General features: G+C 51.6%; 4 protein-coding genes across 13 annotated transcripts; all 4 read left to right on the top strand.

The window, feature by feature from the left end:
• On the top strand, positions 1–6,242 carry Mapk3 (mitogen-activated protein kinase 3; the record flags this gene model as incomplete). The annotated part of the gene is given in 9 exon segments (XM_027404630.2): positions 1–71; positions 1,020–1,202; positions 3,436–3,625; positions 3,788–3,904; positions 4,134–4,248; positions 4,606–4,737; positions 4,882–4,991; positions 5,071–5,225; positions 5,641–6,242. Coding segments are annotated over 8 exon segments (1,041 nt in total), but the record flags the coding sequence as incomplete, so codon positions are not given.
• A 512-nt stretch (positions 6,243–6,754) lies between these two features.
• Positions 6,755–16,136, top strand: Gdpd3 (glycerophosphodiester phosphodiesterase domain containing 3). Its single transcript, XM_035442213.1, has 8 exons — positions 6,755–7,707; positions 7,788–7,833; positions 7,952–8,070; positions 8,148–8,237; positions 8,902–9,035; positions 11,413–11,472; positions 11,578–11,629; positions 15,933–16,136. The coding sequence occupies exons 1-8, from the start codon at positions 7,576–7,578 to the stop codon at positions 16,077–16,079; spliced, it is 780 nt and encodes a 259-aa protein (XP_035298104.1). The 5' UTR covers positions 6,755–7,575; the 3' UTR covers positions 16,080–16,136.
• Positions 16,137–17,462: 1,326 nt separating this feature from the next.
• Ypel3 (yippee like 3) lies at positions 17,463–21,367 on the top strand. 10 transcript variants are annotated; one of them, XM_027404635.2, is made up of 5 exons: positions 17,463–17,616; positions 18,260–18,442; positions 18,543–18,586; positions 18,797–18,905; positions 20,911–21,367. In XM_027404635.2, exons 2-5 carry the CDS (start codon positions 18,326–18,328, stop codon positions 20,998–21,000), a joined length of 360 nt encoding a protein of 119 aa, XP_027260436.1. In that variant the 5' UTR covers positions 17,463–17,616; positions 18,260–18,325; the 3' UTR covers positions 21,001–21,367. The 10 variants fall into 10 exon arrangements, with proteins under 10 accessions (XP_027260436.1, XP_035298099.1, XP_035298102.1 ...); XM_027404638.2 differs by having other exon boundaries at positions 17,479–17,709; XM_027404636.2 differs by having other exon boundaries at positions 17,479–17,728.
• A 128-nt stretch (positions 21,368–21,495) lies between these two features.
• Tbx6 (T-box transcription factor 6) lies at positions 21,496–26,441 on the top strand. Its single transcript, XM_027404625.2, has 8 exons — positions 21,496–22,471; positions 22,561–22,795; positions 23,693–23,960; positions 24,065–24,211; positions 24,288–24,358; positions 25,212–25,285; positions 25,368–25,551; positions 25,634–26,441. Exons 1-8 carry the CDS (start codon positions 22,354–22,356, stop codon positions 25,845–25,847), a joined length of 1,311 nt encoding a protein of 436 aa, XP_027260426.1. The 5' UTR covers positions 21,496–22,353; the 3' UTR covers positions 25,848–26,441.
• Positions 26,442–26,563: the final 122 nt, after the last annotated feature.

Raw genomic sequence — 26,563 nt, 5'->3', positions numbered from 1 at the left:
CAGCCATTCGACGTGGGCCCGCGCTACACGCAGCTGCAGTACATCGGCGAGGGCGCGTATGGCATGGTCAGGTGAGGGTGCGTCCCGGGAAGGGGGCTTCAGAGTGGGCACAGCAGGTGCGTGCCCGGGACGTGGAGGTCTGAAACCACCTTGTATTTTTGGAGTGTCGCAGGGAGGGATCATGCAGTGACTTCTGGAAAACCGGGCGCTACTTTCTCCGGGGAGAGGGTTTGGAGCTTTGAAGCCACCTTGTATTGTTAAGGGAGGGGCACCAGGGGGACCCTAGAGAAACAGGGTGGAGCTAAGAGGATGAGTATTCTTGCTGAAGGGGGAGTGAAGGACCCTTCAGCAGGTAGTGGGAGCCTTGGTTCCCCCGGTGAGGCTGTGTCAGAGTTTCGGAAAGAAGAGCAAAGCTCAGGGTGGGGCAAACCTTTGCACCCTTGCCCCTGACAAGACCAGGAGCCCAAAAAACGTTGAGGGGTCCGTGGGGTTCTTCCTTATTTTGTGGGATACAGGTTTGTGAGTTCTGTCTGCCCCACTGTGTGCTCTGGGCCTTTGTTCATGTGAGGGACAGCTCTGCCACCCAGGTACCTCCTCACAGGGAGAACCACCCCTCTTTCTCTATTCTCCTGTCCCATTACTGAATCTTCTAGGATATATTGGCTTCATCTACAACCCCCACTGTACTCCCATCCCCTGGACCTGTCTCGCATGGAGAGAGAGCCCAGCTTGGGAAAGTGGAGGAGGGTGAGGGTACCTAGAATGGAAGGGGGTCCGGGAGAAAGGAAGTCAGTGAGTGGCCACTCTCTTCCTCTGTTTGTGAAGTCACTGGAAGGCTGTCTGGCTGGTCCCCAGCTTTTCCCCTGGACATTCCAGGCCTTCACAGCAGGAAGGAGCCAGCATTGTTTACAACTTGGCCAGAGCCCTCTCCTGCTCTCTCCAGTCCCTGCCAAGGGCTGGGTGGGGCCGCCAGGCCTGGATTCCCCCTTTGTAAGGCCACATCTCTCTGGCCCTCTCAGCTCTGCTTATGACCACGTGCGCAAGACTAGAGTGGCCATCAAGAAGATCAGCCCCTTCGAGCACCAAACCTACTGCCAGCGCACACTGAGAGAAATCCAGATCTTGCTGCGATTCCGCCATGAGAATGTCATAGGCATCCGAGACATCCTCCGAGCACCCACCCTGGAAGCCATGAGGGATGTGTATCCTCCACCTTCCACACAGCCCCAGAGTTAGGCTAGGGAACTTGGGTTTGCTTTCTTTTTTTGTCTTTTGTACCACCCAGCAAAATAACTTTTTAGCAGAGTCCACAGAGCGTAAGAACACTGGCAGGCCTTAGTGGATGCTGGTGTGTTGCAGCCGAGTGGGGTAGCCTTGGACAAGTCCTTTTTGCTCTGTGTCCCAGTGTGGTGTGTGTGTGTGTGGGGGGTGCTGGTCAAAGTGATCTCTATGGGCGCATTGTCTTCTGACCTCTGGAGCTCTGTGACATGACCCAGCCTCTGCCCACAGCCAATTCTTGCTAAACAGACTCATGGTTTTTTATTTTTGGAGACTCAGACTGGAAGAAAGGCAGGGAAGAAGGCTGATATTGGGCACGCCTAGTGCTTTGATGCTTCTAATTCAACCTTCTAATGTCCCTGAGAGATGAGCTGTACCACTTCCATGTCAAATATGAGGAAGCTGAGTCTCCTCATGTGAAGTTTTGCAGTGCTTTCTGAGGGACAGGGTGCTACCTTCTCCAAGGTGTATGTGGGGAACAGGGAGGCTTTGAAACCACCTTGTATTGTTAAGCAAGCGGGGGACACCTAGGGGGACCCTAGAATCGCAGGATAGAGCCAAGCCTTTAGACTCCTGCCCCTGGCCTCATCAAGGACACAAGGAAGGATAAGGGGTTAGTCTGCCTATATAAGAAGGCTTAAACCAGCTGTTTCTGTTTTGTGGCTCCCTCCTTCCCCCAGTTGGCTTTCTTGGAGCCTTCCCACTTTTCTGAGAGCCCCACCCTAATTACCTGTGGACTTGCACCTTGCCCAGGGAAGGCAGGCCAGCCTTTATTGCCCTCGCTTGATACTGCTTGCCTAGTTCAAATATCTGGTTCATTGTCCACATCTACTTCCTGCTTGGCTCCCCTGTTAGCAGACTGTAACACCCGTGGCCTCTTCCCTACCCACCCCTCCCAATCCCGGGATTCATTGGACAGCATCTGTAACTCTCATCACATGAAATCTCCGTGTTCTGGCTTGCTGTGTGACCTTAAGCAGGTCACTGCATCTCTAGACCTCCACACTTAGAGAGCAGCAGGGTTGGTCCATGTGTGTATATCTGTATGTGCTTCTTCTCTTGTCTTTTTTTGAGAAAGTGTAGCCTTGGCTAGCCTGTAATTCAGGATGTAGACCAGGCTTTGCCTCCCAAGTACCACCAGGCCCAGCTCACAAGTCCTCTGTAGAAGACAGCCCAGACTTACTTTTTTAGAGAGTATCACTATGTATCCCTGGTTGGTCTGAGGCTAACTTTGTAGACCAGGTGGCCTTAAACTTCTAGGTGATAACCCTCTTGCCCCGCCTCTCAAGTGCTGAGATTACAAGAGTGAGGTATGGCACCCAGCTCCTGACTACTCTTCCATAGAAACAAGCCAGGTGGCATTTATTTATATTTATGCTTTGGGTTTTGGGTTTTCTGTTTGTTTGTTTTTTTGTTTTTTGTGTTTTTCAAGACAAGGTTTCTCTGTGTAGCTCTGGCTGTTCTAGAACTTACTCTGTAGCCCAGGCTGGCCTTGAACTCACAGAGATCCACCTGCCTCTGCCTCCTGAGTACTGGAATTAAAGGTGTGCACCGCCACCACTCACCTATTTATGTTTAATCTTTTGTTGTTCTCCACCCTCTGGTGTATGATCGAGCACTCTGTTGGAGCGTGCTGTTGGGAGTGTCTCCTCACTTTTCAGGCACAAATCATTCCCATAAGGCAGGCATTTATTTTTAAGCAGTTACTGTGTGCCAGATGGTATTCATGCATTATCTCATTTAACCCACTCAACAGCCACATGGCTCTGCCCATGGAGTGACAACAACATCTCTCGTTTGCTGAGTATTCTCCATGGGGCATCTTATCCTCACAGCCACCTCTAACGAACAGTTACTCTCCCTGCTTGTCAGGTCAGGAAGCTGAGGTTAAGAACATGGAGCTGTTGAGGTAGAACAGGGACTTCAGACATGAGAGGGTTAACTAAGAACAACTAGTCTTCTGACGTTTTTCCTCTACAAGTCATCAGTACCCTCATTTGCCCAGTAGGGAAACCGAGGGTCCAGAATAGATGTGCCCTGCATGCCATCATCTCCAGGCTTGCTGGAAGGAATATGTGACCCACTGACCAGAACTTGTTTTCCTTAACAAAGTGTCTCCTATTCCCCCAACTGGGGGGTCTCTGGAGTCATCCTCAGTTACATTGTTCAGGACCTCATGGAGACAGACCTGTACAAGCTGCTTAAGAGCCAGCAGCTGAGCAATGACCATATCTGCTACTTCCTCTACCAGATCCTTCGGGGCCTCAAGTACATACACTCAGCCAATGTGCTCCACCGGGACCTGAAGCCCTCCAACCTGCTTATCAATACCACCTGCGACCTTAAGGTCAGAGACTGAATGTCTGCCTCTCCCACCCTGGGCCTGGGGCATGACCGGTAGATGTATCCTCGGTGCATAGCAAACAAGAACAGCTTAGGCATGGCAGAGGCACTTCCTGGACTGTGGAGGCCTTAGGCACTTAACTCAGTGGCCTGGGTTTGATTCCAGATCTGTGATTTTGGCCTGGCCCGGATTGCTGACCCTGAGCATGACCACACTGGCTTTCTGACGGAGTATGTGGCCACACGTTGGTACCGAGCCCCAGAGATCATGCTTAACTCTAAGGTAGGAGAGCTGCCCACTTTTGCAAGGAAGTCCTAGAGCTATCTCTGGGCCTTGGCATAACCCTTCTGGCCCTTGGGCTCTGGCAAGATGTAGAGATTAGAGCTTTCCTAGCCTCTGTTCTCTGCCCTTTGCTTGGTGTTGGATCTAAGTTGGATGTAGTGCTTAGCCCAAATATCAGGAAGGGCACTGATAAGGCTGACCAGAGTGTTTAGCACATTCTCCTCCCCAGGGCTACACCAAATCCATCGACATCTGGTCTGTGGGCTGCATTCTGGCTGAGATGCTCTCCAACCGGCCCATCTTCCCCGGCAAGCACTATCTGGACCAGCTCAACCACATTCTAGGTGAGAGGGCCTGGCAGGCTCAAAGGGATAGGAGTTAGCTTATCAGAGATGACATTTCTGGAGGGTGAGAATTGGGGTACCACATGTGGAGCCTCCCCAGCATCTCATGATATTTCTGTAAGGTGTTCTTTTCCCATTTGAAAGATGGAAAAAGCAAGACTACAGCTAAGGAAGACCGCAGTCAGGATTTGAGCTCAGGACTCCCTGGCCCTTAAGTTCTTTGCTTTTTGCCACTGCCCCAGTTGGTAGATGAGGAGGTAGCTGCAGGTGGCTGGGCTTGGGTTCCTGTTCTTGCTTCTTGACCTGTTCCCAGAAAGAGGACTTGATGCCTCAGCAAGACGACTGGTTTGTCCACAGGTATCTTGGGCTCCCCATCCCAGGAGGACCTTAATTGCATCATCAACATGAAGGCTCGAAACTACCTACAGTCTCTGCCCTCTAAAACTAAGGTGGCATGGGCCAAGCTTTTTCCCAAATCTGACTCCAAAGGTGAGAGATACAAAGGACTGCACCAGGGGGTAGGCTAAAACCAAGCAGCAAACAAGGCCCGGCCTCAGTAAATAGGCCCTGGAAAAGTGATGCCTATAGGGAGCTCCTTCAGCCTTCTTGACTGCTGCCCTTGCCTTCCCTTAGCTCTTGACCTGCTGGACCGGATGTTAACCTTCAACCCCAACAAGCGCATCACAGTAGAGGACGCACTGGCTCACCCGTACCTGGAACAGTACTATGACCCAACAGATGAGGTGGGCTGGCCACCAGTGGCTGGGAGGAGAATCAGTGCCCCCAGTGCCTGGCCTGTGCCTTACTGTCTTTGCCTCCTAGCCAGTGGCTGAGGAGCCCTTCACTTTTGACATGGAGCTGGATGATCTCCCCAAGGAGAGGCTGAAGGAACTGATCTTCCAAGAGACAGCCCGCTTCCAGCCAGGGGCACCAGAGGCCCCCTAACAACAACAGACATCCCTGTTCCCTAAGACCTGGTGAGTGGCTCACAATGCCCTCGCACAGCCACACCCCGATCAGAGGCTGCCCAGCCTGGCTGCCTCATTATCCACACATATGGTAGTCACAGAAGGGCCAGGACCTGCCAGTCACTTGCTGCCCATCCGGTCCTTTGTAACCTGCTTATCCTCTAGCCCTGTCCATCTCCTACTGTCACCAGCATCCACTGGAGACCCACAAAGGTGAAGGATCCTCCCCCATAAGGAGCCACTCGAGGCCTTAAGGGTGGATTATACCACTATGACTTTGAGAGGAGCAATCACAGTAGCACTTGGTGGTGGCTGCTGTTATTGACTGCAGAGAAGGAAGCCAAGACCCACAGGTGGACCAAAGGCACTGTCAGGCTCTGTGTGTCTTCCGAGCTGACAGTTCTTTTCTCTTTTCTTCCTTCAGGTCCTGCTCCTACCTGCTCCTTCTCTGCAGATTATTAGAAAATGAACTTTGCTCAACCCAGACCCTGGCAGCCCAGGCTGGACCAAGGGTGGGCCTGGCCACCTTCTTTCACTTTGCTGGGGTCTCCTGCTTCAGGCAGGCTCCTTTCACCCCAATTCCCTTCCCCATCTCCCCGGGGCCTAAGTGGTGAGGTGGCCCCAGAGCTGATCTCTGCTGCTCTGCCTTTATCTACCCCTGCTAGCCCTGGCTCTGGCAGACCATTCTGGAATGGAAGGGCTATATGACTGCCCTAGGACCTATGCTACAGAGGGGTGGAAGGCACTGAGTAGGGCTAAGTAGGGCTAAGCTCTGCCCTACTCATCTTGTTGGAACCCCACCCTATTTTCCCTGAAGGAACATTCCTAAGTCTCAAGGGCTAGTTTCCCTGAGGAGCCAGGCCCAGGCCAAACCCTCTCCCTCTCAAAGCTGCCACCTGTAACGCCCTTGCTGCTTCTGTGTGTGGGTTATTGGGAGTGGAGGTGGCCCGTGGAGAGCCGGTGCCCCTCCCCACCTTCCCCGTGCCTGTATCTAATATATAAATATAGAGATGTGTATATGGATGACCCTGTCTCTGTCTCTGTGTGCCGTCGAGACCCCCAGCATGCTACTCTGATGACTGCCCCCTGCCCCCAGCTCTGCCCTTCCATGGCCCTGTCTGTGGTCTTTGGCTGTAGCTGGCCAGAGATGAGAATGGGTTATAAGGAGCTCCAGGCTCCTGGAAAGGGGTCAGTTTTCCTTTAGTCACTGTCTTCCATAACAGCTTCCTGTTTAACTGGCTGGGGTGATACGTTGTGACTCAGGGGCACCCCCAAATTCCTGGGAAGCAGCAAAGAGTTACAGATCCTGGCCATAAGCACCCATGGGAGACAGGAAGATCTAAAAACTGGTGAGGGGAGTTGCATAACGCGCCCCCCCCACACACACACACACGTTCAAGAACAGAATGGGGTGTTGGGATCTTTGAAAGATCTGGGGACATGAAGCCCTGGGCTGCCTGCCTGGATTCCTGTGCCTGCCCCAGCCCTGGGGCATACTGCAATCTGGCCAAGTGCCAGTAACATAGCAGCAGGCTCAGCAGGTCCTGGGGTGTGGTACTGCCCAGTAGTGGAGCCAGCCTACACTGGCTCAGCAGGCAGGCTTGGCAGCAGGCAGCAGCAGGCAGCAGAGTCCTTTGGGACTAGGGAGACTGTACTTGTGGCGGACGTCTGCTGTGGGAGTAAGGCTATGATTCCCATCCTGTACTTGGTTCTGCCCACCCTGGGCATCTATGTCATGCTCTCCATCCTCTTCTTGCGCCGACCTCATCTGCTGCACACAACCTGGGCTCCTACCTTCCCTGTCCGCCTGGCTGCCCACCGTGGAGGTGAGCTGAGTCAGGGAGACGGGAGGGGTTGGCAGCCACTTGGAGTGGAGTGAGCCTAAGAAGACAGGTACCATAGTGGGCACACATAGTGGAGGTACAAGGTGTGAATGAATGCTAAATACAGAGGTAAGGAGAGTCACGGGGTCCCGGAGGATGTGGAACAGGGAAGGAGAGGCCAGTACAACTTGGCTGATGGGAAGAGAGGAAGCCTGAAGCAAGTGGGAAACCATCAGGAAGAAAGGTAGGCAGGAAGATCAGACCAGGCCCTAGGGATCCACCCAAACTGCCTCACACAGGGTCTGGAGAGCGACTGGAGAATACCATGGAGGCTATAAAGAAGTAAGTCCAACGTGTAAGGTTGTGGGTTAGCTCCACAGGGCAGCCAAGGGTGCTATTTATTCACTTCCTAATTTGGCATCGTGCCTGAGGTGCCACATGTCCCACCACAGATTCTGTCCCAGTGTCTCCCCTCCACACCATGCCCTGGTCCTTCCCTGTCTTCTTCCCCCACCCACTGTTGCTCCCATAGTTCCATGGCCCAGCGAGCAGATATCTTAGAGCTTGACTGCCAGCTCACACGGGATGGCGTGGTGGTAGTGTCACACGACAAGAACCTGTCCCGCCAGTCAGGCCTAAATAAGGATGTGGACAGCCTGGACTTCAAGGTGAGCTTTACAGCCCCTCATACTGAATGTTGACATACTTGCACACATGTATCCTGATGGCATTTCTCCACTCTCCACAGGAACTGCCCCTCTACAAGACAGAACTGGAGATTTATTTCTCCCCAGGTATGAGATGTACAGCCAGCCTTGCCCTGCTTAGCCACCTTCTCATATACTCTCCCCAAACTCCCCCTAGAAATGAGCTATCCTACTCTGACCCTAGTTTTTGTGACCTGACTCCCAGGCCAATTTGCCCACGGGTCAGATCGGCACATGATACGACTGGAGGATGTATTCCAGGAATTTCCAAGGTTGCCCGCGATTGTGGAGATCAAAGAAAAAAATGAAGAGCTCATCCACAAGGTGGTACTGAAGCCAGGCAGGTGAAGGCAGGCTCAAGAGAGGCCTAGCTTCCCTTACTCCGATTGTTCCCATGCTAGGTAGCCAACCTGGCTAGAAGCTTTGACCGCAGTGAGATTACTATCTGGGCTTCAGAGAAGAACTCGATCATGAAGATGTGCAAGGCTGCCGTGAGTCCCTCTTCCTCTGCTATGAGGCTAGAAACTGCCCCAGCCCAAGGAGCCTATGCTGGAGGGGCCGCTAGGGCCCAGGAACTAGCTTTGAACACAGTTCCTGAGAATAGGATTTGCAGAAGTAGTGTTACTACATGCACTGGCCTGGTGTTGCCATGAGACCAGCTATAGGGAACCCCCAGTACTGGCTGTGTTGGTCAGTTGTTACTGTAAGAGAACTTCCGGAAACAACTCATGGCTCACAGTTTCATAGATTTTTAACCCATAGTCACTTTGGCCCAATTGCTAGAGGTAGAGAGAGAGGGCATGAGAAACACAGCTGCTCACTAATGACGGCTGACGATCAAAGACGATGCCTGGGCTGGCTTCTTCCTTTTTCCCCTTTTGTTTTATTCAGACTCCTAGCCTACAGAGATGGTGCTGCCTGCATTCAGGGTGGGTTTCCTCCCTCCCTTAGCTAATTCTGTGGAAACATCCTCAGGTAGGCATGCCCCCACGTGTTTCAACAAACTCCAAGGTACTACTTCTTGATCAAGTTGACAGAATTAACCAAGACACTGTCCAGGGTGTGACTTTCATGTCCAGCCCTGATCCCTTCAGCCCAGGGCTCTGCTGTCCCAGGCACAATGGGTCTGCCTCTCACCTCTCCCCTGCCACCCAGAACCCCGAGATGCCGATGGCCTTCACGATATTGAGATCAATATGGATACTGCTGCTCTACTACCTGGGGCTGCTGCCTTTTGTCTCCATACCTGAGAAGTTTTTCTTATGCTTCCTGCCCACCATCATCAACAGGTACCAGTGATAAGATGAGGCTTGAAAACACCCTGCTCAGGCTACATTGCCCAGGGTGAAGGAGACCCAGGATCCCCAGTTCCATCAGAGGCCCCAAGATTCTTTAAATATTTTATTTTTACTGTGTGTGTGTGTGTGTGTGTATACATTTACCAACCTCGTGTGTGCAGTCACCTGTAGAAGCTAGAAAAGGGTTTCAGATCCCTGGAACTGGAGTTACAGGTGGTTGAGAACCCAACACGAGTGCTTAGAACCAGATTCAGGTCCTCTGGACAAATAACAAGCACTCTTAACCACTGAGCCATCTCTTCAACCCCAAGGCCCTTTACAAAGGGCAGTGACACCCCGCCCCCCAGGACAGGGTTTCTCTGTGGCTTTGGAGCCTCATGGAACTTGCTCTGTAGACCTGCTGACCTCAAACTCACAGAGATCCACCTGTCTCTGCCTCCCGAGTGCTGGGATTTAACCGCCTGGCCTGTTTTTTTGTTTTATTGAGACAGAGTTTCATGTATCTTAAACTGGCCTAGAACTAAGTAGCTGAGGAAGACATTGAATTTTTAATACTCCTGCCTCCACCTCACTAGTTATAGGCACATACTACCACATCTGGTTCTATCCAGTGATAGACACTGAGCCAAGGGCTTTCTGATGCTTCGGGAACAATCTTCCAACTGAGTCACATCTTGGATTGTCTTTTTTTTAAATTTGTTATAGGTGTGTGTGTATGTGTGAGTGTGCCTGTGTGCGTGCGTGCGTGCGTGCGTGCGTGCGTGCGTGCGTGTGTGTGTGTGTGTAGGCCAGAGACATCACTCTTTCTGCCTTTATGTAGATTCCAGGGATTAGACTCAGGTTGCTAGGCTTTCATGACAAGGGCCTTTAGCCACTAAGCCAGTGTTTCTCAATCTGTGGGTTGAGACCCCTTTTGGGGATCAAAGGACCCTTTCACAGGGGTGGCCTAAGACCATCAGAAAACCCAGATATTTACATTTCAATTCATAACAGTAGTAAAATTACAGTTAGGAAGTAGCAATGAGATAATTTTATGGTTGGGGTCACCACCCCATGAGGGACTGTGTTAAAGGGTCACAGCATTAGGAAGGTTGAGAACCACTGCTCTAACCCATCAAGAAGGCCTGATCTTTTTCTTTCTTTTTTTTTAAACAACAGTCTCACTATGTAGTCCAGGTTGGCTTCAAATTCTCAGCCCTCCTGCTTCATGTCCCCTAGGGCTTGGATCATGGGACTGCACCCCTGCAGTTCTTGCCTGGCATTCGTGAGCACTAAGGGGTCTGTGACCCCCCCTGACTTGAAAGCAAATACGTAATCAGTATTCAGTTTTAGAAGAAATTCATTCAGTGCTTTGGTGGAAAACTGCTCTGGTTAGAGTAGCGGTAGTAGTACATAACAATTCGGGTAGGTTAGTCTAGCAAGTGATGAGCCGGGTCAGGCTCTCTGGGCTTACAGCCTGGCTTTCTCATTCTCAATGCACTGTGAGATAGCACTGTTAACAAAGTAACACAGGAGGAGGTATTAGGAACTACATACTTGCTTAGCTGCCTTTCCGAGAACTTCTCCAGGGCTGTCTCCAAAGCTCTGGTTCCATTGTGTGGCTCTCAGGAAAGCTTGCTAGCCCCACAGCCCCTTTCCAAAGCCTTGTGTTTGTAGTGTTTTACACAGTGGGGTATTTGACCTTTACCTTACAGTGCCCCCTCCCGGAGGGTAGAGTCATGACCTCCTCATTAGTATCAGATATGCTGAGCATTTCCGTGACTGGCCCAAGGTTACACAGCTGGAAATACAGAACCCAGGAAAACTCCAGTGCCTGACCTAGGCTCTAAAGTCATCCAAGGGTGAGATGAATTGTGACATATGGCCAGCCTATTAAGCAATGTCTCATTTGAAGAAGCTGTCCAAATTTGGACTCCATGTCACACACCTGTAATCCTAGCACGTGTGAGGCCAAGGTCAGAGGGTTGCAAGTTCCAGAGCAGCCTCAGCCATTCTTGAAAAACCCACCCAGACTCAAGCAGGAGGACCCCGGTGGTGTCCAGTTCTGGAATCAAGCTGGTGCTGGACCCATCACTGATGTGCTTTTGACCTCCAGTATTGTCCCATTTTCTAAGACTCAGTTCCCTGTCCTTAAGACAGGAAGAAGGGACAAGCTCTTAAACCAACGACTCCAAGACACAGTAGGCTCTCACTAAGGGGTAAATTATCCCTCTAGGCAGCTTCATAGTTTCTTCAGGCTAGGCCAGGGTTACATTGGTCAAGGAGTCATTGCCACCCCACCCCTGTGACAGGGAGGTGGGGGGGACAGACAGACGGACACTCACAACATGACACACCGAAGAGAGGACTCTGCCACTTCTCTCTGCAGAACTTACTTCCCATTTTCCTGTGGATGGATGAACCAACTGTCAGCTGCGGTTACAAAATGGTGAGGTGTGCAGGGCTGCTGGGTGGAGGGCCCACAGGGACCTGACACTGCCCTTCTCCTTTGTCCCTCTCTTCATTGGATGCCATCCCCATTCCTCCCCCCCAGGGTCATCATGAGGAAAAGTCTGATCCAACACTTGCAGGACCGAGGGGTGCAGGTGAGGACTCGACCACTACCCTAGCAAGGAGCTGGTTGCCAGTATATTCCTGGTAGCACAGTTTCCATCATTCTGCACTACAGAGGTGCATTGTTTGAGCAGGATCTCACCCGAGTCTCAGTTTCTTTGCCTATAAAATGCAGCGAATGAGCCAGGCAGTGGTGACGCACACCTTTAATCCCAGCACTGAAAAGGCAGGAGGATCTCTGTGAGTTTGAGGTCAGCCTAGTCTACACAGCAAGTTCCAGAACAGCCACGGCAACACAGAGAAACCCTACCTTGAATTCCTTGTGTCTGTCCCTCCCACCCCCCCACCCCCCAATTCAGAGAATGCTAGCTATAGCTCTTTTGGCTGTGTACCTGGTATTTAATCAGGGATTGATAAGCATTTGCCACTTTTTTTTGTTTGTTTTGAAATCTAACAGTCCTGACTCATTCTGTAGAGCAGGCTGTCTTTGAACTTACTGAGATCTATCTGCTTCTGCCTCCCCAGTGCTGGGATTACAGGCATGTGCCTCCACTACCCTGGTGGCACTGGTCATACTTGGGGCTCCTGGGAAGGTGCTGGAAAACCAGGCCTAGCCCACCCTGTTGCTCTGCCTTGACCAGTGGTCTATGGGAGCAGTGAAGAAATTTTGGTTTGAGTTTTAGTGGGGTTTTTTGTTCTGTATAATGAGTTATGTGTAGAAAGTGTTTTCTCTGCATATATATGTGGCCTGGTGCTGAGGCCAAAAGATGGTGTCAGATCCCTTAAAGCTGGGGTTACAGGTAGTTTTGAGCTGCCATATGGATACTGGGGTCAAATTTGGCTCCCCTGGGAGAGGAGCAAGTGCTCTTAACTGCTAAGCCATTTCACTGGCCCCCTTTTTTGTTGTTTTGTTTTTGAGGCACGGTCTCATCATATAACTCCTGCTATGTAGACCAAGCTGGCTTCAGACTCACAGACTCTGTCTCTTGAGTGTTGGGATTAAAGGCATGTGCCACTACACCTGGCCATGGTTTTGTTGGTTTGTTTTCATTTTTTTATTGTTTTATTTTATGTGTGTGGGTGTTTTGCATGTGTGCTTGGTACCTAAAGAGGCCAGAAGAGGACATCAGATCCCCTGGAAATGTCATTATAAATGTCTGTGAGCCATCATGTGGGTTCTGAAAAACCAAGCAAGGACCTCTGGAAGAGCAACCAGTGCTCTTTACCACTGAGCTATCTCTCCAGCCCCTGTTTTTTTTTATATAGATCAGGCTAGCCTCAAACTCATAGCCTCTACCTCCCTAATGGGTTGCAGGCATAAAGCACCGTGCCTGGCTTTGGACATTAAATCAGCAAGCCTCATTGAGATGGTTCCACACATTTACCTGGGATGAGAGCTTTCCATCAAACATGGGGGAAAGAAATGAACTTGTCAACTCCACATGGGATGTGATGTCACCACTAAGGACAGGAGCCATGGACAGAGGGAGGTTGAATCAGTCAAGAAGAAGGATGGGGGAAGACAGCACTTAGGGAGAAGGACATCGCAGGAAGGCATCCACAGGACTAAAGCTTAGAGAAGCAAGAGGCTGAGCTCAGGAACTGGGTGTGTTCCCTAGGCTAAGGGCAGTGGAGGTCAGTTAGACCCAGGGGCCTCATGTGTGACAGATCAGGATGCTCAGCACCCAGAGAGGGAAGTTTCTAAAGGTCAGCCCTGGGAAACCCGATCCAGACAAATTCACAGAGTAAGACTCACCACCTGGTCTACAGCATGGTGACCATGTCATGGTGGGACAGAAGGAATGTCATTAAACTTGGGAGACAACAGTGGGGACAGACGGAACCATTAATACAAGAGAGGCCAAGCTTTGGCTACTGCCTGTATCTGGTGTCAGTGAGGGACTAGGAAGAACAGCTTTTCCTTACCTGCCCACTCTCGTCTCTGACCTCCACATGTTTAAAGACGGGACCCTCATCTGTGAAACTAAGACATCCAGAGATCCAGTGAGTTTCCTGGAATAAAAATGCCATGTCAGCCAGGCGCAGGTGTTCACACATATAATACCTGGGAAACAGAGGCAGGAAGACGGTGAGTTCTAGACCAGCTTGGGCTAAGTAAAACTTCCTGACTCAAAAGAACAAAACACAGATAAACAAGGAGGGCAGTACAAAGCTTCAGTGGCTGAAGGCTTGTGCTGTCAAACCTGATGACCTGAGTTTGAGCTGTCCTCTGGCCCACACACTTGGTGTGGTGTGCACCTGCCCCCATATAAATCAACATGATCCAATTTTTAAAAATTAAAAACTAATGGCTGGGGATGTGGCCCAATTGGTAGAGTGTTTGCCTAGTAGCCACAAAGCCCTGGGTTTGGTCACCAGCACCAGGAAAAAAATTAGGTAATTGTGGTGATATCGTGCTTATACAAATAAAGCTTGTCTGAAGATCAGAGGATGGAGCTTGCCACTAGCTAACCATAGAGGTCTGGAGGTCTGTACAGACAGACAGCAAGTGAGATGGCTGGGTGGAGAGAGGATATAAGTGGGAAGAGACAGGAAAGGATATAAGTGGGAAGAGACAGGAACTTGCTCTCAGATTTTCCACTGGGAATCTAATGAGTTAAAAGGTGGCTTTGGCTTGTTCCTTCTTCTCTCTGATCTCTCAGCATTTTCCTCTATATCTGACTCCAGACTTTCATCGTTTAGACCAATTGACGCCATTTACAGGTAAAGGGACTAGCAGATGGCTCATCGGTTGAGAACACACGCAGTTCTTCTAGAGGACGCAGTTTGGTTCCCAGCACCCATAAGCAGCGGTTTACAATCACTTGTAACTCCAGTTCCACAGGATCAGATGCCCCCTTTTGACCTCTGTTGGTACACAGACATATATGCAGACAAAACACTCGTACCTAAAATAAATAAGTAAAACTTTTTAAACATTTAAACAAATGCAGATAAATCATAAAAAGAACAACAACAAAAAACAAAACTAAAACAACAGGCACAGTGGTAACACCTATAACCTGAGCACTTGAGACATGGGAGCGGACGGGTTTGAGGTCATCACCAGCTACATAGACAGTTTGAGGCCAGCTTGGTTACAAGAGACCCTAACAGAGAAAGAGATGAGACTGTAGGGAAGTGTAAAATAAATAGTAATGGGCTGTTTAGTATTTAACTTAAAATATATTACATTTCTCTCTCTCTCTCTCTCTCTCTCTCTCTCTCTCTCTCTCTCTCTCTGTGTGTGTGTGGGGGGGCACATCCCACAGAGTGCATGTGGAGGTCAGTAAGTTACAGGAATCAGTTCTTTTCTCCCACCATGGGGATCCTGTGGATCAGTCTCAGGCCCCCAGGTGCCTTTAGGTGCTGAGTCATTCACTAGGTTGTGTGTTTTGTTTGTTTTGTTTTGCAGTACTGGGGATCAAACCCAGGGCTTGGCACAAGCCAGGCCAGCATTATACCATTAAGCAACATCCGAAGCTCTTGGGTTGTTTGTTTGTGACAGGTCTCATTTAGCCCAAGCTGGCCCTTGAACTCCCTATGTAGCAGAGGGTGTCCTTCAACTCCTTTTCCTCCTGTCTCTTGCCTCTCAGTGCTATAAAAACAAACATGCACCACCACACCCGGATTTTACCTATCTTCTCTCTCTCTCTCTCTCTCTCTCTCTCTCTCTCTCTCTCTCTCTCTTTTCTTTTTCAGAGACAGGGTTTCTGTGTGTCTCCCTGGCTGACCTGGAACTCAACTCTGTAGACCAGGCTGACCTGGAACTCACAGAGATCCACCTGCCTCAGCCTTCTGAGTGCTGAGACTGTCCTTAACTTTAAGTTCATTTACTTTTGAGGCGGGGTCTTGCTATATTACTCTGGCCAGCCAGCTACTCTGTGTAGCACAGATGACCTCAGACTCTTCCACCCTCTTGCCTCAGCCTTGAAAGTGCAGGGGCTATCGACTTGCACTGTGACACTTGGCTCTAAGATCATACAATTTAAGTTTTGATAAAACCTGTGGGGTTTTTGTCTTGATTTGATTTGTTTTGTTTTTTTTTGAGACAGAATTTCTCTGTGTAGCCCTGGCTGTCCTGAAACTCACTCTGTAGACTAGGCTGGCCTCAAACTCAGAGATCTGCCTACCTCTGCCTCCCAGGTGCTGGGATTAAAGGTGAGTGCCACCACTGTCCTTCAGTAATAGCTGTGTTTACTCACCAGTTTGAAAATTCCTAAAAAGGTAAACATCAGCTCCAGCTCACCATTGCTGGGAGGTCTGTGCAGAAGAAGGGGGTGCCACCTCCTGAAGTTAACCTGGAAACTAACCTGGCCCTTCTTTCCTGCTCAGGTGCTATTTTGGTGCCTTAATGAAGAGTCGGATTTTGAAGTGGCCTTCAACCTGGGGGCCAGTGGTGTCATGACAGATTTCCCCACAGCCCTGAGACGCTACCTGGACAAGAAGGAAGAACCAAGGGCCCCTGCCTCCTCAATCTGAGGCCCTGTCCCTCTCTTTCTCTTTAAGAAAAATAAATATTTTCTTGTCAGTAACATAGTTCAGGGATGGAGGAGTTGGAGGGTCAATTCTGGACTATAAAGATGGGGATTTAATTCAGTGATGTCATGCTTGCATACCATGAATGCAACTCTGGGTTTAATGACTATTGGGAAGACACACCACATCTTTGAAGAGATCAAGAAAAGCTGGGATGGCTGGGCGTTGGTGGCACACGCTTTTAATCCCAGCGCTCAGGAGGCAGAGGCAGGTGAATCTCTCTGAGTCAGATGCCAGGGCTACAAAGTGAGAACACCACCCCCACTCCCCAAATTCTGGGAGCCTAATTAGGCTGGCCCACTTGTTCCACTACATTCCAGACCTAGTACAGTGGCACTGCACCCTGTGCCAACTTGGCCTCCACTCTGAAGCATGCTAACCAAGGTGTCCTGGCCCCAGACTCTAGAGATCCATAGATGAGTCGTTTTCCTGAAGCCATCAAGAGAACCAGGCATACAACAAGGGACTTGATTTCTCTTACGTTGATGCTGTTGGTTTCTTTACACACTGGGCTGCAGCAGGCAGGCATGGGTGAGCTCACAGGCTCCCCCACTGTACCAAAACTGTCCACTTTCTGACCTCCAACACTGGGCCTAACTCATTTAATGAATATTCCCCATACAGTACTTTTCAGACCTTCTGGGTACTGGGACTCTGCAGTGAACACAAGTCTATGCATGCCAGACATATGTTTAAACAGACATTTAACTGGGGTCAGACCTCCAGTAGCCTGGGCCCCGCGCACACCAGAGGATGCCTGGAGCAGATGATGCCCAGCAGTAGAGACTGGCTCCTAAAGCTTTGGTTCCTGGGAGTCTACTAGCAAAACGACACCTTTAGCCTTTCCCTTCTAAGGGTCTGTTCCACGTGTTTGGGAAAAGTGAGAATTCCAACTTTGACTCTTACCATCTGGATAATCTCTGGGGAGGATCTTTTTCTGCAAACCTCAGAACCAGGTCAAATGGAACTACGGGATCGTGGCAGGGTTACCAGACTTGCCAATGGATAAACGAAGACAATTACGACTATCTCTCGGGGGTGTGCATACAGACACCACCTCCTATTAACCCCACGTCAGGTTGGAATCCTTTTCTTTTCGCGCACCGTGGGTAGCTAAGGGCGCAATCAGGCCGGGGCACAGAGTGGCCTCCGGGCTAGGCTGCCGGTCGCAGCCGCATTTCCGGGCGAGCAGGCAATCCGAAGCCGGGAGCAGGGGGAAGGGCAGCTCTGCCTGCCTGCGCTGGCCGCCGTGTGACGCGCCCCCTCATTTGCATGCGGCACTCGGATTGGCTACGGCGGCCGCCGGGACAGGAGGCCGGCCCCCTCCCCCTCCCGCCGCAGCCGCGGCAGCAGCTGGTCTCGGTGTAAACAAGTCGAGGCGGCTGCGAACCGGGCCGGGGGGGACGGCGCCCATCAGGAGCGCCCCCCACTCCCAGGCCAGGCCACCCCGCGGACCGGGCCCTCCCCGCTCCCAGGCGAGGTGAGGCCTGCACCGAAGTCGCTGCGCTTCGCCCCCGCCCCGCAAGCGAGGACTGCCCCTTCCCCCGCGCGCGCCCCCATCCCCTCGCCCCAGGTGAGCCCCGGGGTCTCAGGTAAGGCTTGGCGATGCAGGTAAGATCCCCTCGGCGGAGATGAGGCTCAGCGCCTCCAGGTAAAAGCCCCTCCTCTCCCTAGGAGACCCTCCTCCTTTGGGGAGGCCTTCTGCCTCCAGGTGTGAGACCCTTTCCCCAGGCGAACTCCATGTACCCCACATTTGCCCTGCCCCTAGTCCAAATAGAGCCCCAAGGACTAGTCAGTTCCTTATCCCCCCATACTCCCTCAAAACTGAAAACTGGCAGCCCATCCACTCAGAAGCCCCTTCCCTTTTCAGATGCCAGCTCAGCAGGGGTGAGGCCAGAAGCAGGTGGGTGACTCACCTGGAGCTCCTCCTAGCCTCAGTTTACCCACTGATGCAACCTGAGGCCTCCTCAGTGAGTCAAAACTGAGATGACTCTGGTCCCTGGTGAGACTGCTGGCTCTAGGGAAAGGAGAGAGCAGCCAAGTGTGACAGAGTCCCCATAGTTCTGGGCTTGCCTACATATGTATGGCCTTGGTCCTCACAGTCCACCTCTCCTCCCTGACAGGCACTGGGCTCCCTCTGCTCGCCGTGGGCCGCTCCCCGCGTGGGGCCACTGCCCTTGGCCCCCGCCATGGTGCGGATTTCAAAGCCCAAGACGTTTCAGGCCTACTTGGATGATTGTCACCGGAGGTATAGCTGTGCCCACTGCCGTGCCCACTTGGCTAACCACGACGACCTCATCTCCAAGGTAAGCAGGCCACATCTGAGTCTAGAATGGCAATGGGCTGCCTGGCAACTCCCCACCAATAGCCCTAACCCCCTCCTCTCGTCTTCCCACTACCCTCCAGTCCTTCCAGGGCAGTCAGGGGCGTGCCTACCTCTTCAACTCTGTGTGAGTATTCACTTCCTTCCTTTCTTTTCCTGACCTCTGTTGTGACCTGTGACTCCTGGCATCAAGCCGAGCTTCCCAGAGTCCCTTGTTTCAGGCAGGAAGCCATGATCAGGCCTCTCTTGGAGGCTAAGAACAGACACTGACCATACTAGCTAGTGGGGGGCTCTGGGCTGCTAAGACCCTCCCTAGGACTACCCTTTGTCCTTACAGGGTGAATGTGGGCTGCGGGCCAGCAGAGGAGCGGGTGCTGCTGACAGGTCTTCATGCTGTCGCTGACATCCACTGCGAGAACTGCAAGACCACTTTGGGCTGGAAATATGTGAGTTCATGATCTCTGACCCCAGGCTGGCCTTTGACCTAACTTCACATCCCGTCTTCCTGGAAAGCAGACACCTTTCAAAGTAGAACTGGCCCAGCACAGCAGAATGGACTGTTTTCCCCCATGGATTGGCTTTGGTCTCTTGCATTCTACAGAGCTTTGAGGATGTTGGTCTTCTAATGGCCCTATCCTAGACATGAAGAGCCAGTAGAGTCAGCATTTATTGAATGCGTATATGCCATGCCCATGAACACACTTGGCCTATAGGTCTCTCATTCAGTCATTACAATGGTTCTGATGGCAGAATCTATTCGAGAAGACAGGGAGGTCTGAAGATGTTAGGGCATTTGCCCAAGATCACAGGACTAAGACCCTGCAGCAACGTGGAAATTAGGTCCCCAGATCTCCTGTGCACAGCTCACATTGCTTCTGATGCTATCTAGCATCTGATTTCACAGCCTCAAGTCTCATTTCCTTATCTGGCGTTGGAGCACAAAGCCACTACCTGGTGTGGAAGATCTTCATGAGGATCAGATTAGATGTAGCTGCAAAGGGGATGTTTTTAGGAATGTACAAGGAATTGGGCAAGACATTACTTGGAGTGGCTCTTGTGAGCTAGATGCCCCAGTCAGAGACAGACAGTCCTAACCTTGACTTTACCTTTGGCCCTGCCACAGATTTTCTGTGTGTCCCTGCACAGGTGGCTTGGCCACTCTGAAATTCCCAGAAATGTGGCCTAGACCAGAGGTTAAAAACTCAAATGTTGGTGCTGGAGAGATGGCTCAGAGATTAAGAGCCCTAGCTGCTCCTCCACAAGTCCTGAGTTCAATTCCCAGCAACCACATGGTGGCTCACAGTCATCTGTAGTAGGATTTAATACCCTCTTCTGGCTTAAAGATGTATATTCAGATAGAGCACTTGTATACATTCAATCAACAAATAAATTGTAAGAAAACGAAAAACTCTAATGTCAGCTGGGCAGTGGTAGCACTCAGGAGACAAAGGCAGGCAGATCTCTTTGAGTTCAAGGCCAGCCTGGTCTACAGAATGAGGTCCAGGGCTACACAGAGAAATCCTGTCTTTTTTGTTTGGTTGGTTGTTTTTATTGTTTTTCGAGACTGGGTTTCTCTGTGGCTTTGGAGGCGGTCCTGGAACTAGCTCTTGTAGACCAGGCTGGCCTTGAACTCACAGAGATCTGCCTGCCTCTTCCTCCCAAGTTCTGGGATTAAAGGCATGCGCTACCAACACCCAGCTGAGAAACCCTGTCTTGAAAAACAAACAAACTCAAATGTCAGCAGGATGTGGTGTTATATGCCCTTAATCCAAGCACTCAGGAGGCAGAGGCAGGTGATCTCTGAGTTCTAAGCCCATCTAGTATTTATAGTGAGTTCCAAGACAGCTAGGGCTACATAGACCCTGTCTCAAGAAACAACAAAAACCGTCAAATGTCAGGAAAGCCCAAGCAGTTACTGTGTATTTGTAAATGGGTAGCATAGATTTAGAGCAGGGAAAGTACGCTGGAGTAAAATGGAGTGAGCTTGTATATTTGTAGTTTGGTATGTAAGTTTTATTGTGTTTTTTGTTTGTTTTTTTAAATTTTTTTTGTAAATATGGTGTTCGTATCAAATCCAGGCCCTCCCACAAGCTAAGCATCGCAAACCCCTAAAGTTATTTAGATTAAGCTCTCTTCTATCTATACAAAACTAACTGTAGGCTGAAATGGCCCTTAGGCCACCAGTTTGCAATCCCTGGACTGTGAGGTCTTCTAGGTACTTCCATATCCTTCCTGTTGGAGCTGTCATTAATGTTCAAAAGGTACCAATGATTCTATTCCTGGTAAGAAACAGCCCTGCCATTTAGTTGTGTGTTTGTGGGCAGGTAGCTGGGCTTCTCCCGGCCACAGTTTTTTTCATATATAAAAAAGATAAATCACATGCATTTCTCAACCCCATTGCCTAATGGTAAAAGTCTTATCCATGGATGGCATCTCTTTCTCTCCTTTCAGGAGCAAGCCTTTGAGAGCAGCCAGAAATACAAAGAGGGGAAGTACATCATTGAACTCAACCACATGATCAAAGACAACGGCTGGGACTGACCTCATCCTGGCCTGGCCGCCAGGGGGAGCCACTGGTTTCGCTCCTCCTGAAGGGAGCTCTGGACCCTCAGGGTCCCCACAGGGGAAGGATCCAGCTCCTGTACATATATTTTATTGCATGCACTGTGACCTTGGGGGGAGGTTAGGAGGGGAATTGCACCCCCAACACCTTCCTGCGATCTGGCTGGCTTGGATCTCATTTTTTAACCCCTTCCTGTCCTGCCTGTCCCATAGATATGGCCTGTGTGCTGCTCTCATGGCCCCGGTGCACTATCTTTCTGTGAACTCCTCCCACTGGATCCCTCCTACCTGCAGCGTGTCTGTTCTCGTTCTGTAGCGTTTGTAAATAATAAAACAATGGAATGGAGACAGCCCTTGGCTCACATGGAATACAGGAAGGGGACTTAGAACCCAGGCAGGCTCCTTTCCTATAGACAGGTTCCATTCTGAGCCTCAGCAGGGGTGATGGGATAGAAACAGTAGGCTAAACTGGTCTAGCCCCCGACCTCTTGCCAATGTATGTCCTGGCTTTAGTGTGTAGAAGGCAGCTTCAGGAACGCCACCACTTTTCTGGCTTTACGAGCCCAGTGTGGACTACAATTCCCAGCAGCCCCAGCACAGTCTGTCAGTGGTTTTTGTGTGCGTCTGCCGCAGTGCTTACTGGGAAATGTAGTTAAAGTGTTTATCGGTGCGAAACCTTACACCTAGCACAAGATACCACAGACTGGAGCTGTGCCCTTCAACTTTTGAGACTTGGAAGTTTTTCAGACTATAAACCAATGAGAACTCTAGACTTTAGCCCTCTGCTGCGGACTCTTGTGGTTATCCAGCGTCGGGCTATCAACCCAGACACCAACCCTGCCCTTGTCCTCCAGTTCACTTCGCAAGGGTGGTCCTCCAAGTAAAGAAAACAGAGGGGTCATCTTCCAGAAAGTCTGGGGCTTTGGGATTTAACCAGGGATCCTAGACTTCGTACCAGGATCCAGATCCCACCCCTGCCCCCAGCAGGGCTCCCCCCTCCGTGGGAACAGAGACCAGCTGGCCGGAAGCGCCAAACTGCATCCCTGTCTTAGCCGTAGGGATCAATCAGGCCGAGGAGTTAATTATGTAATGAGGGGGCAGGGGGTCGGGACTAGTGAAGTCGTGAGGGAGAGGGGAGAGTACCCAGGTATCCGGCCCCCTCTTGGACCCCCTTCGAGGCCCCAGGGGTCTCCATTCCAACCCACCTCCAGGGCCCCAGGGAGGGGTGGGGCTGTGATCTCTGGTTTGGAAGGGGCTGTGCTGTGAGCTATAAAGGGGGCATCTCTTAGACCCTGGACTCTAGCAACGGGACACAAGGCCAGAAGAAACAACATGTACCATCCACGAGAGTTGTACCCCTCCCTGGGGACTGGCTACCGTCTGGGACACCCCCAGTCTGGGACAGACTCTAGCTTCCCACCTGCCCTGACCGAGGGCTACCGCTACCCTGGTGAGCGGTTGGATTGGCTCTGGGTAGGGGGGCAGGAGACTGGGAATATGTGGCCCTCTCCTGGATCCTTATTCTTTCCACGTCTCCAGATTTGGATACCTCTAAACTGGATTGCTTCCTCTCTGGGATTGAGACAGCTCCCCATACTCTGTCTGCACCCCCTCCTTTGCCCCTTCTGCCATCTTCTCTGGGCCCCGAGACAGCACCACCACCTTCAGAGGCCCTTCACTCGATTCCTGGGGTCAGTCTGAGCCTGGAGAACCAGGAGCTGTGGAAGGAGTTCAGCGCTGTGGGGACAGAGATGATCATCACCAAGGCTGGCAGGTGAGGGGTGGCCACGTCAGTTTCTAGAAAAGACAGAATTCCTGGGGATAGAGCTATGTTTAGGGGTTTTTCCAGGGCTAGTACAACCCAGAGCGCAGAATCTGACTGTGGCTTGGCACTATCTGTGACACTGGGTAGACAGGAGTTACACTATATCCAGGTTCAAGGATCAGTCTGGAGTCTGTGGCTGGGTTTGGGAGCCATTCTATTAAGGGTCAGAGAAGTCAGTCTGGGGTTGGGGCAAGGAAGTCTGGATAGGTTATAGGTTGGCACATGGCCTAACTCAGAAACAGTCTATGAGAAGGGGCAAGGACCTGCCAGTGACCAGTGTCAGGAAAGTCTATCTAGGATCCAGGTCAGTATGTGGCTAAATCCCAGCTAGCCCTAGAGAAAGCATCGGCAAGGTCTCTAAGGCCTGAACCCTAGATAAATCCTGTCCCCAGGGCACAGCACCTATTATTTCTGAAGAAAGTTGGTCTTAGCAGCCACAGGGGTCAGTGCTGCACCTAGATGAGGGCAAGAGGCTCCTCGGGCTTCAGGAAAAAGGGTAGTCACCTTTGTCTCTGTAGAGTTTGAAGGGACAGGGGTCAGGAGCCTGGGCAGGAAGTGGCAAGGGCTCTGAGATTGTGCCATGTTGTAACTAGAGTGAAGAGTGAAGGGGCAGGGAGATGAACCTGCTGGGGCCTGTCGGAGCCCCTAACCTGTCTGTTCCATTTCCCCATCTGTAAAATGGAATAAGTCTCCCAGTTCTTAGATTCTGCACTTGGCGATCCAATTACACCTCCCTTGCAGTTACCGTCTAAAACTGCTATTCTATTGCTAGTTCTTTGCTGGTGCTGGGCTCAGCTCTGGCAGTGGGTAGCTCTAGGCCTCTTCCTTCCTCCCTCTCCTGTGCAGGCGCATGTTCCCTGCTTGCCGAGTGTCAGTCACTGGCCTGGACCCGGAGGCCCGCTACTTGTTCCTTCTGGATGTGGTTCCAGTGGATGGGGCTCGGTACAGATGGCAGGGCCAGCATTGGGAGCCTAGTGGCAAGGCTGAGCCCCGCCTGCCTGACCGTGTCTACATCCACCCTGACTCCCCTGCCACGGGCGCCCACTGGATGCGGCAGCCAGTATCCTTCCATCGTGTTAAGCTCACCAACAGCACGCTGGACCCCCATGGCCACGTGAGGCCCAGGCTGGGACTCCTTGACCGGGTTTTAGGGTGGTGCTGGGTGGAAGGCTAAGGCTGGGGCTCAGCAGGGGAGTCACCCCATGTCTTCTTTCTCAGCTGATCTTGCACTCCATGCACAAGTACCAGCCTCGAATCCACTTGGTGAGGGCCACCCAGCTTTGCAGCCAACACTGGGGGGGTGTGGCCTCCTTCCGATTCCCAGAGACCACCTTCATCTCTGTGACAGCCTACCAGAACCCTAGGGTGAGTGACCTTGCTTGAGGGAGGGGCAGTGCCCTGCCCAGGCTACAGGACCCTTGACCTGGATGTGTGTCCTCAGATCACACAGCTGAAGATTGCAGCCAACCCCTTTGCCAAAGGTTTCCGAGAGAATGGCAGAAACTGTAAGAGGTGGGCATCATTCAATGAGTGTTTACTAATTGCTTACTGTGTGCCAGGCACTGTGCCAGGGCACCAGGAACATGATGGTAAGTAAAAACATTTGTCCACTCTTGATTCAACGGACTGTCAGTCCTCATTCAGTCAATGCAGACATAAGCAAGAGAAGCCTGTAAAGTTCTAGTGAGCAGAAAGCATGGGAAGTGTAGGAAGGACTGGGGGGAAGTGGCAAGTAAAAGGCACCCCTGAGGACATCTGAGAAAAATGTGGGTGTCTGGCAAAGCCTAAGTGCAAAGGCCCAGAGGACAAGCATACTACAGTGAGGCACAAGAGTGAAAGGCAACTCAGGGATGTGATCGGAAGCCAGATCACTGCTTACCAATCAAAGACTTGGGTGTGGGCTCTGAATACAGCCCTGGGAGTTGCCCTAGGCCCTGGGAGAGCCTCTAGTCTATCCCAGAAGGCAGAGTGACTGGTTCACTGGCTCAAATGTAGACAGTGACATGCCATGAGGGAGGTGTGTGATGCTATGGAAAGAAGCACAGTCAGATGCAGAAAGTCTCCAGAACGACGTGCTGTGGCAGACAGAGGACCTGGCCTTTGCAACTGGAAAGGTGCTTTCTCAGATCCTAATGCCCAAGGAGGAAAGCATGGAAAAACCACATCCAAGTCAGAGAGAAACCTCAGCTCTGCTGCTTTTTAGTGGCTTTATTTTCTGGCCTTCAGTTCCTTATCTGTAAAATGGGTATAATATAGCACCTGCTCAACAGGGTGCCTGGGAGGGTGAAATGCCTGGCACCTGGTAAGTACTATTAGTGCCATCATCATCACCACCATCATCATCATCATCATCATCATTCCCCAGGGAGCGAGATGCCCGTGTGAAGAGGAAACTTCAGGGCCCAGAGCCAGTGGCCACAGAGGCCTGTGGGAGTGGGGGTGAGTGCTGTCCTGATGGCGATGGGGCCAAACTTGAGACATTGAGCCTTCCCCAGCTAACATGTGCCTTTTGCCTCCTCAGATACACCAGGGGGGCCCTGTGACTCCACCCTGGGTGGGGACATTCGAGACTCAGATCCAGAGCAGACCCCAGCCCCCCGGGAAGCTGCTTCTGCCACAGCCCCTCCATGCGGTGGTCCCAGTGCTGAGGCCTACCTCCTGCACCCTGCAGCTTTCCACGGGGTCCCCAGTCACTTACCAGCCAGGTAAGGTGCACAGAGGCAGAGGGCTGGGCGCTGTAGGAGGAGGTGTGCCTCTCCTCTTCTGATACCTCTCTCCTGACTTCAGGAACCCCAGCTTCCCTGAGGCTCCAGACCCTGGGCGCCCAGCCCCCTACTCAGCTGCATTCCTGGAGCTACAGCCTGGACCAGGGGGCTCTGCCTATCACACAGCTCCATCTGTAACACCCTTTGCCCCACACTTCATTCAAGGGGGCCCCTTCCCTCTACCATACCCAGGACCTGGAGGTTATCTGGACATGGGATCCAAGCCAATGTACTGAGCCATGATATAGTAAGCCAAGACGGGGCCTATGCCATCTTCCCTTTAATATCTCCAGCTCCCTTCCCCCAGCCTGGTAGCACCCTCATTCAAGTGGTGCCCCCTCCCCCCCCCACCAAATGGCTGCCTTGGGCCTCTCCTCTACCCCTTAGTTCACACCTTGATTTCACTCCACCCCCTCTGGCTTCAAAGCTCAGGCAAAGCTGCTCAGAATCCAGCTGGGGCCAGCTTCCCCTTCTCAGCTCTCACCTCAGTGTGAATGGAGGGAAGACTTTGCCTGGCCAAATGGGGGCCTCAGCCCCGTGCCCCCACCTCCCAGGGGCCTCATCACTGGTGTAAGCCACACCAGCTTGTTCTCAGGATCAGAGTATTTTTGTTAATAAAACTCAAAAGACATTAGTGCTCAGGAAACGTTGGGCTAATGGTGTTGGCCCTGGGTGGGGCTGGGGAGCCACAGCTTTGAGGGCAGACCCGTTTCCAGATGCTTGCCCTTGTGGCTGTGAAGCAGCCTGCTCTGCGCATGTCCCCCTTCAGGGGGATGGGTAAATCTCTTCACAATGGTTGTTTTAAGAATAAAGGCTGTCCTGGAACCTCACTTTTACCCAGTACTAAGCAAGCCTTTGGGAAAGATCACCAGATGGAGCCTAAAGGCTCCGGGCTAGTGGACAAGCAGGACAGGGCTCCTTGTCTACCTCAGGGCCTAGTCAAACGTAACAG

The sequence above is a fragment of the Cricetulus griseus genome, chromosome 3 (assembly GCF_003668045.3).
Source record: "Cricetulus griseus strain 17A/GY chromosome 3, alternate assembly CriGri-PICRH-1.0, whole genome shotgun sequence".
NCBI lineage: Eukaryota > Metazoa > Chordata > Mammalia > Rodentia > Cricetidae > Cricetulus > Cricetulus griseus.
Note: the sequence above shows the minus strand (reverse complement) of the source record. Positions and strands in the feature narration are given on the sequence as shown.

What these genes read in the sequence shown, in the direction of transcription:
- Tbx6 (XM_027404625.2), top strand. Translation starts at nt 22,354, where the DNA reads ATGTACCATCCACGAGAGTTGTACCCCTCCCTGGGGACTGGCTACCGT. An exon ending in ATCATCACCAAGGCTGGCAG is followed by an intron (nt 22,796 to 23,692) that starts GTGAGGGGTGGC and finishes TCTCCTGTGCAG; the next exon opens with GCGCATGTTCCCTGCTTGCC. An exon ending in AATGGCAGAAACTGTAAGAG is followed by an intron (nt 24,359 to 25,211) that starts GTGGGCATCATT and finishes ATCATTCCCCAG; the next exon opens with GGAGCGAGATGCCCGTGTGA.
- Gdpd3 (XM_035442213.1), top strand. Translation starts at nt 7,576, where the DNA reads ATGGCCCAGCGAGCAGATATCTTAGAGCTTGACTGCCAGCTCACACGG. An exon ending in TGGACAGCCTGGACTTCAAG is followed by an intron (nt 7,708 to 7,787) that starts GTGAGCTTTACA and finishes CACTCTCCACAG; the next exon opens with GAACTGCCCCTCTACAAGAC. An exon ending in CTGCCCACCATCATCAACAG is followed by an intron (nt 9,036 to 11,412) that starts GTACCAGTGATA and finishes TTCTCTCTGCAG; the next exon opens with AACTTACTTCCCATTTTCCT.
- Ypel3 (XM_027404633.2), top strand. Translation starts at nt 18,086, where the DNA reads ATGCAACCTGAGGCCTCCTCA. An exon ending in GCCTACCTCTTCAACTCTGT is followed by an intron (nt 18,587 to 18,796) that starts GTGAGTATTCAC and finishes TTGTCCTTACAG; the next exon opens with GGTGAATGTGGGCTGCGGGC. An exon ending in CCACTTTGGGCTGGAAATAT is followed by an intron (nt 18,906 to 20,910) that starts GTGAGTTCATGA and finishes CTCTCCTTTCAG; the next exon opens with GAGCAAGCCTTTGAGAGCAG.